Here is a 17,996-nt window from a genome sequence, read left to right as displayed (position 1 = left end):
CTGTAGAAATTAATTTATTTAAAGTAACTAATTACTTTGTAACTCATTAGATACAAAACCAAGATACAAAAAAATCTCATGAAGCAATGCAAATGATCCAGCAGTGTAAAAAACTGACCTAGAAATATAAACTATTTAAATTGCTGGATGTATCTATAAAAATGACCACAAAATACACACACACACATGTATTGTGCTATGTATTCTTTTAACGTGTTTAAAGAGTGAATACATCATTTCTTTAGCAGCGATTCATGGCAGATGGACAATGTAGTTCTTTGGCACGAATTCTTCCATTAAACATTTTGTTTAAAAAAGTTAAATCAATGCAAACAGATGAGTCAACAAAAGCTTATACAAACAATTAACAACTTCACAAATTCCTTCAAAATGTTAACAGTAAATGTTAAAAATCAAGTTTTCTTAGGAGAAAATGTCAGTTTTTTTACTTCTTGAACCGGACTGTGCTCTTTTTACATTACATTAATACAGCGCTCCTTCATTCTGATTTTTGATAAGTTTGAAAAAGACTAATCACATTGCTTAGGTAACATCAAATACAACCACCTTACTGGGTGGCTCTGCTCTAGAAAACGAGCAGAGCTACAATAATCAGAAGCAGCTGCAGCAACTAGATACTGCAGTGTGTTCCTTACAAAGCTATTAAATTGCCACATTTGAGCTGTTCATTATGGAAAAGATCATTCTCGGTGAACAATGTGTTTACGGTTTAGCAATCAGTCTCTCACAGAACTCATATTCCTTCACTCCAAGAGCAAGATCTCTGGCAGGAGGTGCTGGCAGCACCAGGGAACAGTCACTGTCAAAGTATTTCCCTGTTATTCCTTCATTTTCCTCTGCCACTGCACAGTATATTGGACTGAACGCTCCCTCCTCTGCAGTCTGAGGTGGAAAAAAATGTACATCAAGTCAATGCATGAGAAACAAGTTCTGTTAAATGTTCCTAAATGAATGTGTTTGTTAAAACGTTGACAAGTTTCATTCTAATGACAACTAAAAGCAATCTCTTCCGCGATCATCTGAAACCTTGTGAACAAAACCAAGACCCCCTCTTCTTTCCCCCCGCCACATCACAATCTTAAAACATTAAGAAATTCTGAGTGTGTCTCACACAGGTGAGTGGGCCTGACAGACCACCTGTAGAAAACACTCTTTCTTCTCTGACACTTTTACTGACACTTGCATCAGTTTTTGCACATTTGCACCAGGCGCTTTCTTACAATAGCCACGTTTCCACTATCACGCCTAAAGTGAGCGTGCCAGGGCGAGCCAGGGCGAGTCGCATTTTCACGGTCACTTCCGTAGCCTGAACGGGCCAAAGCGGGCTTCCTCGGGACCTGTGGCCGGCCTTTTTCAGCCCGCCGAATACCTTGGGCCAAAGAGGTGGAGTGAAAGGAGAGGCGGACTTTGTCGTAAAGATGGCATGCCGCCATTCCGCTAGTTTTCCGATCACACAGGAGTACATGCACCAAAATAAGTAAATAAATAAAGGAAAAAAACTATTAGCTGGTCAGTTTAAGATAGGCTACTCCATAAAACACCTTATAGACTAGTTTTTTTTTTGCATATCGTCGCTTTTATGTGTCCCTTTTAAATGTAAGGCTGTTGCATAAAATAATTAAGTATAACCTAGATTTAATTTATATAATCTTTATATGCATAATAATCTTTACACTACATTAAAGACACAGCAGCAGTAATTTGAAGTTGTCGAGAGTTTTTGACAAGTTTAAAAGGTGTGTTTGTGCATGAACCATGCATGTATAGATGCGGGTGTGAGAGACCGGGCGAAAGAGCGCTCACTTCACAGCTCTGTTGATGCCGTGAGCGGCTGGGTTTCTTTCTTTCTTTCTTTCTTTCTTTCTTATTTCTTTATTTTGGAGATAATACAAAATATGAATAAAACAGAGAGACATAAAACTTTACACATTACGTGTCCAATTTTGTAGGCTCAAAACAATAGTGTCATATCTAGATAAAATAGCCTATATTGAATAGCCTATATTAAAAGCTATATTGAAATCATTTAAAGAATTACAAATATTAGATATAATAAAATCACATTAAATAAATAAACCAATATAAAACAAACAAAAGCTATAACAATGTAGGTATATACAAATAAATGAAATCATTTCCAAGCCATTTTAAACTTTCATTTTACAAAGGCCCATCTGAATAAAAGATTTGAGATATTTTCTAAAAACAATAAACAACAGAAGAGTTTTGAAATATTATTTATAAAGTATTTGGAAATGATGATATTAATCAAATCGTGCAAACAGAGCATTTTTGTGAAACCATCAGAAACTTTCTTTCCTGTCATCCAGTCCTGCAGCGCTGCTTTACAAACAGGTTGGGGAAAAGTGCACGTAAAAATATGTCCTTAAACAAATGATTATGATTTTATATGATATGACATGGTAAAATTTTAATGGAGAGCTTTATTTGTGGATAGCTGCTGAGCGCAACTGAGCTGAGCTATAGCCTATATCTTATTGCTCTTATGTCCTAAAACTCTTAACGGTTTCCTTTACTTAAAATAACCAAATAATACGCAACATCCTTAAATTATTCTCCTAAATAAAGGAGAATTACCTAAGTGTCATATAGCCTAAGGAAAATTTGATATGTTTAGGTCTCTCAGGAGCATTTGGGCTGAATGTTTGACGTCGTCTATCAATACGAAGATGTTATAAAATGCATTTTATACCGAGTTATTACAGTGGTTTTACATTATGGAGGGTGCGCTGGGTCAAGATTATGCTATATTAATGTGCATATCTATAGCTGTATCCCTTCTAATTCACCCAGAAATGTGAAAAGGGTCAATAGTCATGTAACAAGAGGTTGGTAGTTTACCCAACAATTCTTTCAAGTTTTGTTTCCCTTGCAAGAAACTATGCCATTTCTGCTTCTCAGTCACTGCGTCTCCCTTACCCATTCTTTGTAAGCAATTAGTGTTAAACTAACCTTGTAGATCTATACTTGGAAAATGAACAAATGGAATGCCTGTGATCTTGTTCCAATAAACTAACAGTAAGACATGTGATGCCCCAACTACACAATTCAGTCAGTTCCAGATAACTAGGCAGGAAGCAATCAGATGCTGCATATTGTTTAGTGTTATCGGATTAAACTCTGACTCACTTTGAAGAAGAAAAAGCCAATCACGTTGAAGAGTAATCGTAAAATGAAGTTATAGTTCCTCATCACGTCTGTCATAACTACACCCGGATGCAAAGAATTTGCTGTCACTCCTGAAACACACAAAAACCATGCTTTAATTGAAAACATTGCTCATCTTATCAACATTAAATGCTTTCTTTTCAACAATATAATGACAGTCATACAAAAACCTTGTTGTTTGGGGTTAAATGGGTGATCCAGAGTGTATTTTTAAGGCTTAGTTGTGTTTATAAAATACGAAGCAATGTGTGCTCGTGCTTCATTTGTAGAAAATCCCATTATTTTTTCAAATATCTTACTTTGATTAAATACAGATACTCAGCTAACATGAAACGACTTTCATATTTCATAGTTCCTCCGAAAGCCCACGCTCAAGAGGCTCTGATTAGTCAGCTAACATAATGTGCTGTGATTTGTGGATCGGCTCCATGTCACCAGGAAGCATCACGTCCAGTCACTAGCATGCACCTGCTATATAAATACTCAGTGTAGCAGCATCAGTGAGTAAGTTTACATGGACACCAATAATTCAATTTTAATTTGATTAAGACAATAATCTGATTAAGAGTCTACCATGTAAACCGAGATTTTTGATTAATTTAATCAGATTAAGGTCATAATCGACCTGATGAAAAATCTGATGTGGAGTATGCCGATTTTAGTCGCATTATTAAAGTGCAGTACAGATGTAAACACCTTAAAGGGGTGGTCCACTATGATATCATATTTTAAACTTTAGTTGATGTGTAATGTAGCTGTGTGAACATAAACAACATCTCTGAATGTAAAATGCTCAAAGTTCAATGCAAAGAGAGACCTTGGTTTTTACAGAGTTAGCTTAGCAAAGCCTACAATGAACGATTTTTGGGGACTACAAAAAAATACTTCCGGGCCTTATGAGATCACAAACGTACTTTTACCGCGCACACACACTGCGCACCTGAGGGGCGTGGCCAGAGGTGCTGTAATGTTACAGCAGAGGGAGAAAATGCTGTCCTGCTATTTCCACAGAGCTACTCTGTTTCTGTGTTTGGGCTTCCAAAGGACACGACACAAAGACAGAAGTGCTTATAGTTCAAGATTAATTATGTTCCAGAGAATTATAAAATACATAGCAAGCATGATTTGACAAAACAGCTTCCAGAATCTCTCCCAGTTCAGTGCTGGATTCCGTTTAAATCTCTTCAAAGATGGAGCAGCTACAAGCAGATGCTGTAACGCTGAGCCACGACCTGTAAGTGCTTTTATTTGTTAAAATTGATTATGACATGTACAGTGTCTAGCCTTAACGGTATGTTGTAGCAAAGATGTAAACAACGGGAAATGCTGTTCGCCACCGCTAACGATTTAGCTACAAATTCATATTCATCAGTCAAACTGCTATAAACACACAAACACACAAACACACACACACACACACACTTCGCGGGCACGTGCAGCCTCTCTCTTTCTCTATGTGTGTGCGCGCCTTTGCTTTGATTCTCTTTAGGCAGCTTTTCCATGCGTTTTACAACTAACGAAGTCGCAAAAGATATGTGAACGATTCATGTTACTTACACAGGCATATTCCGGATATATGTGAAAGACGCCGTGTAACGCGTTGGTTAAAAAAAATACAGGAGAGCTCCCCTAACTGGTGTGTAGCAGCAAAAAAATCAATCAAGGCTCACACAGGTCGCATCTCACAACTTGTGCTTTACTCTTCTGTCACCAGCGTCACCACAGAAAATGACTTAATCCGAGCATGAGAGAAAAATAAACATCGCTCCCGCGCACATGCGCTTCTCGTGTTACAGATAGTTCATAGTATACACACGCACACACACACAATGGCACCATTCTGCCAATCGCAGCACATTATGACACAAGACCAATCAGTCACTTGAGGGCGGGCCTGTCAGAGGAAATAGGAAATATATCAGTCGTTTTCATGTTAGTTGAGTAGCTGTATATAATCAAAGTGAGATTTATGAAAAAATTACATAATTTCCTTCAAGTGAAACATGAACACACATTGCTTTGCATCTTATAAACACAACCAAGCCTTAAAATTACGTTCTGGACCACCCCTTTAATCGAACTATTACTGTCATGTAGGACTTTTCGCCGCATTTTTCGACAGGATAGTCCACACACACACACACACACACACACACACACAAACACACATGGCTGTTTGACACTCTTTGCACCTACTGAGTCAGTGCAGACCACAGACACCTGTATCGTAAATTTTTTCTTCCATTCAGCATGCGGTATGAACTTCCGTTAAAACAGCAGTTCATATATACGCATCCAATATCTCGTTTGTCACAGGGGGTGTGCATGAAAAGTGAAAATGCCAAACTGCAGTTAAAGTCAAGTAATTATAAATGAAACAGCCGAAATTACATATAACTCCGGAGGAAATGTGGATATCGTGGTGATGCAATGACGTTAATCGAATTATGCGCTATAACATGTAAGACGAGATCATGAAAGAAACATTCAAAAAGCAACTCATGTAAACACCTTAATCTTATTATTGTCTTAATTAGATTAAGGCAAATAATTTGATTACTGATATCCAAACTGTAAACGATTTCTGTTGTTTTCACAGTATTATACAGCATTTCTCAACAGTTTCTTACTGTATAAACTGTGCACAGTGTGTTACTGTATATATTGTTGTTTTTACAATATAATAATGTATTCTCAACAATTCCACACTGTGTACATGGTTAACAGTATGTTACTGTAGATTTTTCAATGAGTTTTGGGAAAAAATCAGTATCTAAATAGTTACTCTATATAAATACAGTACTGCAAATGACCATGAAAAACTCCACACACACTATATATTATTATGATTATTGGTTTTTTTTTGACAAATTATTTTGTGAAGTAAATAAACTAACCAGTTTTCTTCAGACTGTTCAGTGCTATGGTGTTGTGAATTAATCATTAAAAACAAATAACCATTAAACTGCCCCCTAGTTTTCCATTTTTGGTTGTACTGCAACTTGATTTAATTTTATAAGGTTGACATGGAAAATTAAATAATATTTAATGAACATAACTTTGTGCTTAACCAAAACGTAAATTGGAACAAAAGTAAATGATTTATGAAACCAAAGAATAATTTCAAAGTCTGTGTGAATGTCAGAATGACCAGCCTGCTTTAGACGGATTCATGAGGATTGGGCGCCCGTCATCACTATGGAGGTCACATGTCTCCGCAATTTCAAAACATTTTAAAATAGGCACTATCTTTATAAATAAACCACAGACTTGAGTTTAAAACAACTACATTCATGAAAAACGTTTAAAACTTAATTTCATAAAACATTCATTATAGAGCCATCTAAGACAGGGGCAAGTCTCAATAATGTCTAGCCCATTAAAGCATGGTCTCGGCGTATACATGGGTGATGATCGCCGTCACCCCCTGGAGGTCCGCTATCGGCAAAGCAAGCTTAAAATTACACACAACCTTTATAAATAAACCACAGATTTGAGTTTGGAAGAACTACATTCTCGCATGAAAAACTGTAAAACTTCATTTCATGACATATTAAACGGAATATTTATAATAATATCTGGGTTTTCTCATCCGCCATTACTATTTGCTTGTTGGTTTGAATTGAATTCTGTGAAAAAAAATTTAATTCTCAAAACACTCTAAACGAACTTTATTCTTATTGTTAACGTCAGATATTTGTAATATTTTTGCTGGTAAAGTGAAAAAAACAATTTTATTTCGTAATCAATATCACTTTTTCACTGGTTCGATTCAGCACTCGCGTGACACTGAGTCGGATTGAACCATTTGCTTGGGAATTATTTTATCACACATGTTCACAAGCACATTCATCAATATGCAGTTAGTGTATAATTAGTGTATAAAATGCATGTGGCCGAGCAGTATAACTAAATAGTAATGAATCATTTTGTTATGTCTTACAATATTATACAAAAAGGAATCGGTTTTAGGCGGATTCGACTCTTTACTGTTCACTAGGGGAGCCGATTCATAAAACCGAGCCAACTCGACTTGACTTTCAGGCAACGGCTGCCTGCATTTCAAATCCACCCGTCGTCTTCGGTGGATTCATCCTTGGTAAGTGTTTAAATGTCAAATTCTGTCAAAGGATTGCTTTATATATATTTCTGTGTAGTGTGTGTAATTCAAAAGAATTAACCAAGTAGCTTTAGTTGTAGGTTCTTATGTCACGTTATTCGTTAACAAATGGTTTGAAATAACAGACGCCAGACGGTGATTGTAGTGTTTGTGAGGTATTAGATGCAGTGAGTTTATCCTGAGTGAGTTTTTGACCATAGTAACGTTACCTGAAAAAAAGGTAATGTTCTGTTAACTTTAACTTAGTGTTAACTGCATTCTCTATTTCAGCACAACACTGAGATGAAGTCACCATGAAAAGTTAAACGTTAACCTTTAAAGTTAATGTTAAGGTAAGCTCTTGTCTTCACGTAGTCGTTATGACTAAGAGTGCTTTCACACCTGTGAATCGATTCATTTGTTCCAAAACAGGAATTAAAATTGTTACATTGTTGCTCTTTGTTTTTCGTGCTGTCTGCTTTCACATGGCAAAGTTTCTAAACGGACCAAAATAGCTAAAACAAGTCATGTGTGAGTAAACTCTCCTCACATTGGTCAGAGTTTCATGATTTATTTTGCAGAGTCCCATTTGACAAGGTCTGAAGAGCGAGGAGGGATGCGGGGGATGTGGGGGTTGGGGGGGGCGGGGGGGGGGGGATGGTGTACCGAGTATTATTTATGCTATCTGTCAAATTACCGAATAACATTTTTTTTAACATCTACTCCCACTCCAACCCTGAACCCAACTGTCACAGTACTGTAAAAATAATAATTACACTTTAATTATTAAGTAATTATTTAATAATATTACTAAAATAAAAATAATAGTATAATTAAGTATAATAAGTACACTTTAACACATTTTGTGGTGTCGCTGCACCTCTTGGCAGATTTTGCCAAAAATAAATGGTTAGTGATTACTTTGTTTTATGCAAACCAAACGTCAGAAACTTATCATTAGCATTATTTTAAAAAAATCACCCACGGCTTTCATGTTCTTTAACGTAATCTTGTTTGTAAGTTAGAAATGGATTTATACGTGTTAAAAGCTTAAAAGTACTTAACATTAGTCATGTTAAATTACATTATTTTATTTATTTATTTATTTTTAAAAATGTAGCCTTATAAGGTCAGACTGAACTATGTGTTAACCCCTCTTAAATCCAGGGAAGTGTAATTGTGAATTGACACCAAACTGTATTTCGCCAACAAAAACGATAAAAAAACGGTGTTTAATATATATAAAACAGCAGCGCGGTGTTTCGTTATTGACTGAATCAAATCGTTTGAGGGATGATTAGTTTTTCTCCAGTGATTGATTTTGCTTGTCATTTTTGCAGGATCATCAGAAGTGCTGCTACCCTGCTTCACTTTCTCTTTTCCACAACATTATTTGGCCTTCATCTTTTTCTGTCTTGCAGCAGTATTTTCACCTGTTTTTAAAATTGTAATAATTATTGATGCATTAATTGTTGACCGGTTTTAATTATCAATTGTTCTTTAGTGTTATGTTACTCTATTATTTAAAATTATTGCTACTGTTTTAGCATGGTTTACACAAAGTGTTATTTTAACTGTTCAAGAAATACAAGAAAAATAAAAGAAACAAACTTTAACTTCACAATAAAAGTTGTTGAATTTTTACTCATTATAAAGTAGCACCATTAAATAAAATACAATTGAATAACTGTAAAATACTTTACAGTAATAATCAAAGTAACGTTAAAATACCGTAGTTCTGAACGGTAAAAATGTACAGTAAAATACTGTTTTCAGTTTTGCAGTATGTATACTACTACTGTAATTAGTGTTACATCATTTTACTTTTGTTTTTTTTACTGTAACACTAATTACAATAGTATTACATTTACTGTAAAATGTAATACATCGTTTTACTGTAGTTTTTTTTTACTGTATTACATTTTACAGTAAACGTAATACTATTGTAATTAGTGTTACAGTAATTTTACTGTTTTATGAAATACAGCAGCTACTGGATAATTGTTGTCAGTAACTTACTGTTAATTTAACAAGAAATTTTTTACAGTGCATGTAAACGTGGTCAGTGTGAGCCTGAATCAGACAGAAAATGATGAGCGCATGTATGTTATATAAAACGTTCACTCAAAACAGCCGCATAGAGAGACACTGCAGCACTGGTGAAGATTGTGGCTGTTTAAAGGGGTTTGACGGATAAATAGGAATTTGTAGCAAAATTATTAACTGTGCCAAACAGCCTTTCCCGTTGTTTACATCCTTGCTACAATATACCGTTAATGCTAGAAACTGTGCATGTAATAGATTAATTTTAACAATTAAAATACTTACAGTTTGTGGCTCACAGTCCACAGGTTTTTCTATTATGGTTGGAGCTGCTCCTTCTTTGAGGAGTTTCAGCCGAATCCAGCATTGAAATGAGAGAGATTCTGGAAGCCCTTCTTTGTCATACTAGCTGTATATCTTTTTTTTTATAAATCTCTGGAACACAATTAAAATTAAACTGTAAGCACTTCCCTCTTTGTGTCGTGTCCTTTGGAATCCTAAATACAGAAACAGAAGAAGCTCTGTGGAAATAGCAGCGTTTGGATGACATTTGACCTTTCTCTGCTATAACATTACAGCGCCTCTGACCACGCCCCTTCGCTGCAGGGTGTGTGCTCTTGGTGAATATGCGTAACCTGAAGCGATTGTGATCTTAGTAGAACGGATGCATTTTTTTGCAGTCCCCAAACTTCATTCACTGTAGGCTTTGCCAAGCTAACTCTGTAAAATCCAATGTCCCCTTCCCTTTGGATTGAACTTTGAGCGCCTTTAGAGATGTTGTTTATGTTCACACAGCTGCTTTACTCATGAACTAAAGTTTAAAATATGATATCATAGTCGACCACCCCCATAATTTGTCAAATTTAACAATTTAAAACAGCAGAGCAACTGATGAAGTTAAGAAATGATTCATGAGAAGCATGTTATAAGGATTTCCACACTTTCATGTGACAATGAAGACTGGAGAAAATCTTTCAGCTTTGCGTCATTTGGTTTATCATTAGCTTTGCTCATTGACAAACGAGATAATGAAAGATCTGTAAATTGCATGAGACCTATGACGGTTCGTCTTTGGTAGATTGTGTTTTATCAAAGCAAATTCAACAAAAGTGAAGTTGTATATAATGCATGGATATACGCAGCAAACAATTATGTGTTTAATGGACGTCTAATAGACATCCAAACATAGACAGCTTGGCTTAAACAAGGCTAAACTTGGGCTGTCAGTGAAAATCTAATAGACATCTAAGAATAGCCCAAAACTAGACTAGCTGTTAAATAGACAGATTAGACAGACTTTATATGTGTAGTCATTTATTTCTGTTTATTTCTTAGACGGCTATTGGATTTTCACTGACAGCCCAAGTTTAGCCTTGTTTTAGCCAAGACAACTAGGTTTAGATGTCTATTAGACATCTTTTAAAAACAAAAATGCTTGCTGGGTAGCTACTTTTAAAAAGGTACACCAGGTTCAAATGTTAATGTATACATCTAACCAGCCAACCATGTGGTGGCAACTCAATGCATTTAGGCATGTAGACATGAAGAATTGCTGAAGTCCAAAACAAGCATCAGAATAGTAAAAACAGATTTAAGACTTGGAATGTGGCATGGTTGTTGATGCCAAATGAGTTGGCATATTTTAGAAACTGCTGATACAATGGGATTTTAACCCGCAATTATCTCTACTGTTTACAGAGAATGGTTTACAAAAAAAAGAAAAAGAAAATCTGAGGGATGGCAGCCAGTTGTGTATGTGAAGATGCCTTCTTAAGAGCAGAACATAGCAAAAACCTTACTTAGACTGATGAGTGTCAGAATTAAGTGTAAACAGCATGATAGAATGGATCCAGCCAACTCTAATAGTTCATGCTGGGGTGTTCTGTCGATTTTTCCTACCCGGTCATATTTTCCATCCGCCCCTTCCTAAAGTAGTTAGCTTGTTTATATGATGAAATACGCTACCTATCAGATTGTGCTACCAGCATACATTTGGATGTAGAGTGGAGCTGTAGTATCACCTCAATCCAACTCAATCCTTAACAACAACCTCAAAACTAGCAGTGCAGCGATCAGGTTTTTTCATGACTGATTGTAATTCTAATTTATGTTTTTTTACTAGAAACCATAAAATGGGTTATGTAAATAAAATTTGTATTTGCTTTGTCATAGGCTGAATCTGCGGTTTCAGCAATTGCACTTTAATAATGATTCACACAATGGAGAAAAATACATTATAATGGGTAGTTAGTGATGTGAAATTGTATAATTTTAAAATAGGAAGTCAAAAAAATCTGACTTTGTGAAATTAGGAGATTTCTGAAGGCAAATGGTGGTCCAACCTGGAACAAGGTTGTACCCAATAAAGTGGGTAGACTAGACTATAGAATGCACAAGACATGTCATTCGTATAGTTTTGATTGGGGAAAAGTGCATAATCAATATGGTGAATAAAGCCCCGCCTACTAGTACAGGAGCCAATAAGCGATCACTATAGACTGATGATTCTCCGGGGGAGGGGCTCGGACAAGACGTGTGTTTCTGCAGATTTTGTGTAATTCGAACATTTAGAAATTAACTAAAGAGACAGTTGTGGTTTAATTCTATTGGTGATTCCTAATATGAACCTTAATCGTGAGCATAGCAAGCAATTTTGGGGAGTTTGATGTTTCCCCATTCAAACAGAATGCCTGAGCACAGTGGACGAGAGGCATGTCAAAGATGGCCACCAAGTGAAATGACTTGCCTTAAAGCAGGGGTGTCCAAACTCGGGCCTGGAGGGCCGGTGTCCTACTGAGTTTAGCTCCAACTTGATTCAGCATACCTGCCAGGAAGTTTCTAGTATATTTAGTAAGAGCTTGATTAGCTGGTTCAGGTTCAGGACACCCCTGCCTTAAAGGGACTTTTTAATAACTCCTTTTTTAGCTTTATTGTTAGGACAATAGAGTAGAGACAGGAAAGTGTGGGGAGCATTGAGAGCAGAACAGGATCAGCAAAGGACCTCGAGCTAATCGATCTCGGGTTTCTGTGAGCATCTCAGTTGTATATGTCAGCGCACTTAACCATTAGGCTATTGGCAATGACCAAATGTGGTTTTAGTTTGCGAACCTGTGCCCTGAAGCCTGCGTGCCAACTCGTTTGTCCAGATGACATTGTGCAGCTTGGTGTGGTTGTACACACGATTCACCCCATGGTTTAGTTTCTCCCCATGGAAATGGGCGAAGTCCACCTCACCTCTCCGGTGCATCGCAGATGCAACATTTACGATGCGAGCCGGGGCTGATTTCTTTAAAAGGTCTGTGCAACAAAGAAAAGAAAGGGTGTCATTTATGTGAGTTACCTCCAGATGAGTTTAGAACGAAAGCATAAACATTAGGGATGTTGACCTAAAAGCAAACTGGTGAGCAGGAATGGTCCAACGTGGTTGGTTGCAAATGTGATTTCCAACCCATCAGCAGTGATCTGTATGGGTAAGCCTGTAGGTAAGAACATATCATGAGTTTTTGAGAGAAGGAAGGGCTTTTCACACTTGAAATAGACAACACTGAATCATTTTAAACTCTAGGTACAGAATTATTCGTCAGATTTCAAATAATCGCTCATAATTTAATGGGTTAACAAATAATTCTGAACATTCACATGCTGAAGATTTACTGTCCCCCACTGTAAACAATGCTGGGACAACATGAAAGAATTAAGTTAACTTATTATTTTTAAAAGTGGATTGAACATAAATAAATTAAGTTACCCCTAAAAACCTTAAGCATTTTGTTGTTTCAGCTCATTTTAAATAAGTAGTTTGAACAAAGAACAAATGTCGTTTTTTTGAGTGCCGGGTCAAGGCTCCTACACTGTAAACCCTGCTGTTGTCATTACTAAAGATATGAAGTTAATATAACTTGACATTACTTAAAATACCAAGTTTTGGCATCAAAGCTTAAACAGGTGTGTTTAACTTACTCATTAGACAGAAAAAAAAACGTTTAATTCATATTTTAAGTTCTCTGAGCTTCACATTTTAATGTATTTAAACAATTCACCATGTCTCTGTTTAAAATGATTGGTTGCGCTTGAAATTCTGTCTATATATTATATGACACAAGCTGGTCATTTTGCTTGTGATGCTAAATTTTACTGAAGCGCAGCAGGACAGAGGCACTACCTGAATTCATCTGACGAAAGAAAAAAGTTAAATTACTTCATAGATATTTAAATGCTTACAGGGGCATAGTGGACATTTCAAAAGTGGTGGGCACAGCTGAATGTGATCCAAAAGTTTACGTTAATATAATTAATCACCTGTTTTTAAATGGTATGGTACTAAAAGTGAGGGGGACGTATGCCCCTGTCCCCCCCAGTTGCTACGCCCCTGAATGCTTATATACTCTGGGCAGTGCTGTTGCCTTTACAGCAAGAAGGTCACTGGTTTGAGTCCCAGCTGGGTCAGTAGGCATTTCCGTGTAGAGTTTGCATGCTCTCCCCGTGCTTGCATTGGTTTCCTCCAGGTGATTTTCCCCACAAATCCAAAGACATGCGCTATAGGTGAACTGGGTATGTTAAATTGTACGTATTTATGTGTGTATGTCCTAGTCCTCCAGGTTGGGGGTTGAGCGTTGGGCTAACAACCCACCTCGTAAAAATTTGATGTTACGAAACACCAACATGGTGCGGCTAAATATCAACTTTGATATAAACGGCCTTGTGGGTCAGTTGGTAAGTAAAGAATATAAAAGCTGAAAATTTTGGAAGTTTAGTCTATTAGCCATTTTAAGTTATCTGTACTTAAACATTTAGGTTAATTCAATGAAGAGACCACATTTGGTCAACTCAATTAATTGAGTTGTCGATTTCCCATTACTCAAACAAACTGAGGGAATCACTTTTCTCAAATCATTTGAGTAGGCTCAACTTAGATTTACAGTATAGCAGCATATGTGGACCAACATGGCATGCAACCTATTTACCTAATGTTTACATTAGTTCTGTCAAGTCTTCCCTGAATACACTACAATAATTGTATAAAAAAATAAATGTACAAAAGATATTCACACCAGTTGACCTGCTTTCCTTCAACATGTCAGGATTCAACAGGAACTTTTCCACTTTAAATCCTTAAAGAGGAAAATCCTTAAGTCAGGCCTGACGTTGCACGTTCGAAAAGAAGAATGTGCATTCAACAGCTGAAAATCAGTGATTTGAGTATAAAATTTAAAAAAGTGAAACCTTTTTAACACAAAAACACATCAATCTCCTTTATAAGAGATGTGTAATTTTGATGATGTGCGCTTTTTAAACTTCAAATAAAGAGCCACTCAACACCCTTATACAGCATGGAAGAGCTAGGAAAAAATTTTAAATGACTCTGACAGTTTTCATCTGAAAGAAGAAAGTCATTTACATCAAGGATGGCTTGAGTGTGAGTAAATTATGTGCTGAATTATTATTATTTTTTAATTATTCCTTTAAGCCCAGTATGAAAAGCTCTTGAAAGAACAGGCAGTTTCACCTGAGGCCCCAGCATTATTGACCAAGATGTGCAATTCCTTCTCTTCCTCCAATATCTGTGCAGCAAACTTCCGGACAGACTCCATGGAGGAGGTGTCAAGCAGGCGCAGGTGCACATCATGGTTTCCAGTGCTTTCTCTGATTTCTTTTAGCGCTGCAGTTCCACGAGCCTCGCTGCGACAGGCCAGAATCACCCGAGCCCCGCGACGGGCAAAGTCAAGGGCAATGAACTTGCCGATCCCTACATTAGAGATAAAAACAGGAGATTATTGACACAACTTTTGAACAAGAAGAATGTGAGTATGACTAGAATTATTTTGACTTGTGCAATAGAGCCCCACATGCCAACTCTCTTTTTCCCCCAGGGAAACAAAGCATTGTTTTATTAAAATAGCAAACATATTTTAGGACACTTATTTGTATAATCACTGATTTATTACCTTGGATAAACTGCAGTTAGTGTTGATAAACCACAGCTAATTTATGAATGCACGTTGCTATTCGTTTGTGGTTATTTTGCCTCTTTTTTTGTAGTAAAACCATGCTTGATTTTTGTAAAGGTCATTATAAAATAGTCTATTAAACTTCAGTTTAGCTCATGCCATATGCCCAATGATCATTTCAATTTAAATCTCAATGGGATATTTGAACCTCTTTAAAGAGATTAATTCAATATCTTAATTTATTTACAAACACAACAAAAAAGTGTGTTTTAAAAAATACCCTGTGTCAAGTTTCAGACCAACAAGTCAAGAAATTTTAAAAATAACTCTAATATTTCCACATTATCATTGTATCCAATATTAGTCCACTAATTTGAACTCAATTCATATATTTCTGTATTATACAGTATACACCCACCGGCCACTTTAAGTACACCTTACTAGTACCGAGTTTGCATCAACAAGGCATTTGCGCCCACAGAACTGCCGCTTACTAGACATTTTCTATTTTTCGGACCATTCTCTGTAAACCCTAGAGATGGTTGTGCATGAAAATCCCAGTAGATCAACAGTTTCTGAAGTACTCAGATCAGCCCATCTGGCACCAACAACCATGCCACGTTCAAAGTCACTTAAATCACCTTTCTTCCCGTTCTGATGCTCAGTTTGAACTGCAGCAGACCGTCTGACTATGACTACATGCCTAAATGCATTGAGTTACTGCCATGTGATTGGCTGTTACAGGTGTACCTAATAAAGTGGCCGGTAAGTGTGTGCATATACTCATTAAAATTACACGTTTATAATTATCTATTATAAGTATCTATTAAAATATAGATAATACAGGAGAATAAAAGGGGTAAGTAACTTTAATTCATTCAGCAAATAACATGTAACATTCAGCACCTGAGCTTTTCCTTTTTTTCACCAACACACTAAATAGCTCCAGACACACACTACAAACGTGAAACATATTGGGCAAATATTGGCTTTAACTGAAAATAGAAATGACATTTTACAATAAGACACGTTTTTGTCGTCACATCTCTTTGTAACAAAACGGGAATTTATCTGCAATTGTATGCTCATCAAGATGGTAATGTATTTACTAACATAAACAAACAATGTACAATACATTCATTACAGTATTTATTCACCCTTATTAATGTTAGGTAATGGAAATAAAGTTGATTATTGTTTGTTCATGTTAACTCACAGTACATTAACAAACGTTAACAAACATGAATTTGGATTTTAATAATGCAGTAGTGCTAAACTAACGCCGTACAAGTATAGTTCATATTAGGTTATTTATGTTAGTAAATAACAACATAGCATACATTACATGAACTAATTAAAACAATATTTTTAAGTGTATCCGATAGTACAAATATCACAAAATAATATTTAAAATAGTGAAAGTGATAGCCTAATCTCACCTGTGTTGGCTCCAGTCACAATCGCAGTTTTCCCTTTTAACCTGACGGGACAGGCGCGCGGGTTCCACAACGGCTTGCGTTGCGCACGAACGATTATAGCCAATATCACCGATGAAACCATCCATAACGGATGGGAATATAAGTCACTCCACTCCCAATTCATTTAACGAGCCGGTGTGCCTTCGTCAAAATCCTCGGTTTACTTAGGCTAAGTGATTTGCCGACCGTATAGTCCGAGTGACCACTGCGCTCTTTGCGCTCTCGCGTGGCAAAGGCTGTAAATACACTGACTGAAGTACTTCAAGGCTACTCCCATCATCCACTCACGAGTAAACAGAGGCTGTATCTGGGTAAAACTGCAGATATAACTCTAATATTATCTCCAGATATTCTTTCTTTCTTTCCTTTCTCTTCTTTCTGTTTTCAATGGTATTCTAACGCCAAAACCTTCTCTTTCTGCATACATTCAAATCTTCAAATGTGCTACTGAGAAAATGCCATGAGCGATAATAGGTGGGAGGACCAGAGGTGGAAATATTAATGAAAAATCCTACTTCTGGCTGAGTGCTCACATACCTGTGATACTCATACGCTTAGTAAAATTGCCTCAAAGGTAAAGCGCACCCCAAACTGATAATTATGTCCTCAATTACTCACCCTTCACTTGTCACTAGCCTGTTTGAGGGTTTTTCTTTTCATCCGTTGAACACAAAAGCAGATGTTTATAAGAAAGATGGAAACCGATACTGACTTATAGTGTTTGTTTTTCCTGCTATGGTAGTCAGCAGTGTTGGGGAAAGTTACTTTTGAAAGTAATGCATTACAATATTGAGTTACTCCCCAAAAGGCAACTAGTTGTGTTACTTTTTATGGTAAGTAATGCATTATGTTACTTTTGCGTTACTTTTGCATTACTTTTTATTCCCTGGCTGAGGCTTGTTCTCTTTCAAGGCCTTGTTTTTTCTTCTGCTTTTTTTAATTAGAGGAGCTCTGCACTGAATAACCGTCACATTTATTTACCTTTAAAAAAAAAACATTAAAAAAATAATATTTTAGGATAATGGTATCTGAGAACTTCCTGTCGCCATTTATACAGATTATTGAAAGTTTAAAGCAATGTATTTTTCTACTTTTGTATTTGTCTTGGGTAAAATCACTGTCCATTGAGACGATCCCCTTTTCCTTTTCTTCGATGTGATAATTCAAAAATAATGAACACAGTCTCTAACTGGACTGCGTGATTCATTGTGACTACTT

The 17,996-nt window shown here is 36.5% G+C and overlaps 1 protein-coding gene across 1 annotated transcript; it reads right to left on the bottom strand.

The window, feature by feature from the left end:
• Positions 1-191: 191 nt before the first annotated feature.
• Positions 192-17,038, bottom strand: zgc:64106 (uncharacterized protein LOC393348 homolog). Its single transcript, XM_056446358.1, has 6 exons — positions 16,740-17,038; positions 14,859-15,098; positions 12,739-12,828; positions 12,461-12,649; positions 3,172-3,281; positions 192-903 (listed from the first exon to the last, which is right to left on the bottom strand). The coding sequence occupies exons 1-6, from the start codon at positions 16,900-16,902 to the stop codon at positions 724-726; spliced, it is 972 nt and encodes a 323-aa protein (XP_056302333.1). The 5' UTR covers positions 16,903-17,038; the 3' UTR covers positions 192-723.
• Between the last annotated feature and the right edge of the window lie 958 nt (positions 17,039-17,996).

Source organism: Danio aesculapii, chromosome 21 (assembly GCF_903798145.1).
Source record: "Danio aesculapii chromosome 21, fDanAes4.1, whole genome shotgun sequence".
NCBI classification, from domain to species: Eukaryota; Metazoa; Chordata; class Actinopteri; order Cypriniformes; family Danionidae; genus Danio; species Danio aesculapii.
Note: the sequence above shows the minus strand (reverse complement) of the source record. Positions and strands in the feature narration are given on the sequence as shown.

Coding starts and splice junctions, on each gene's coding strand:
- zgc:64106 (XM_056446358.1), bottom strand. CDS start 16,902: ATGAATTGGGAGTGGAGTGACTTATATTCCCATCCGTTATGGATGGTT. Junction 15,099..16,739: donor TGTGACTGGAGCCAACACAG/GTGAGATTAGGC, acceptor TCTCTAATGTAG/GGATCGGCAAGTTCATTGCC. Junction 3,282..12,460: donor ACGCAGGCTTCAGGGCACAG/GTTCGCAAACTA, acceptor TGTGTGTTTCAG/GAGTGACAGCAAATTCTTTG.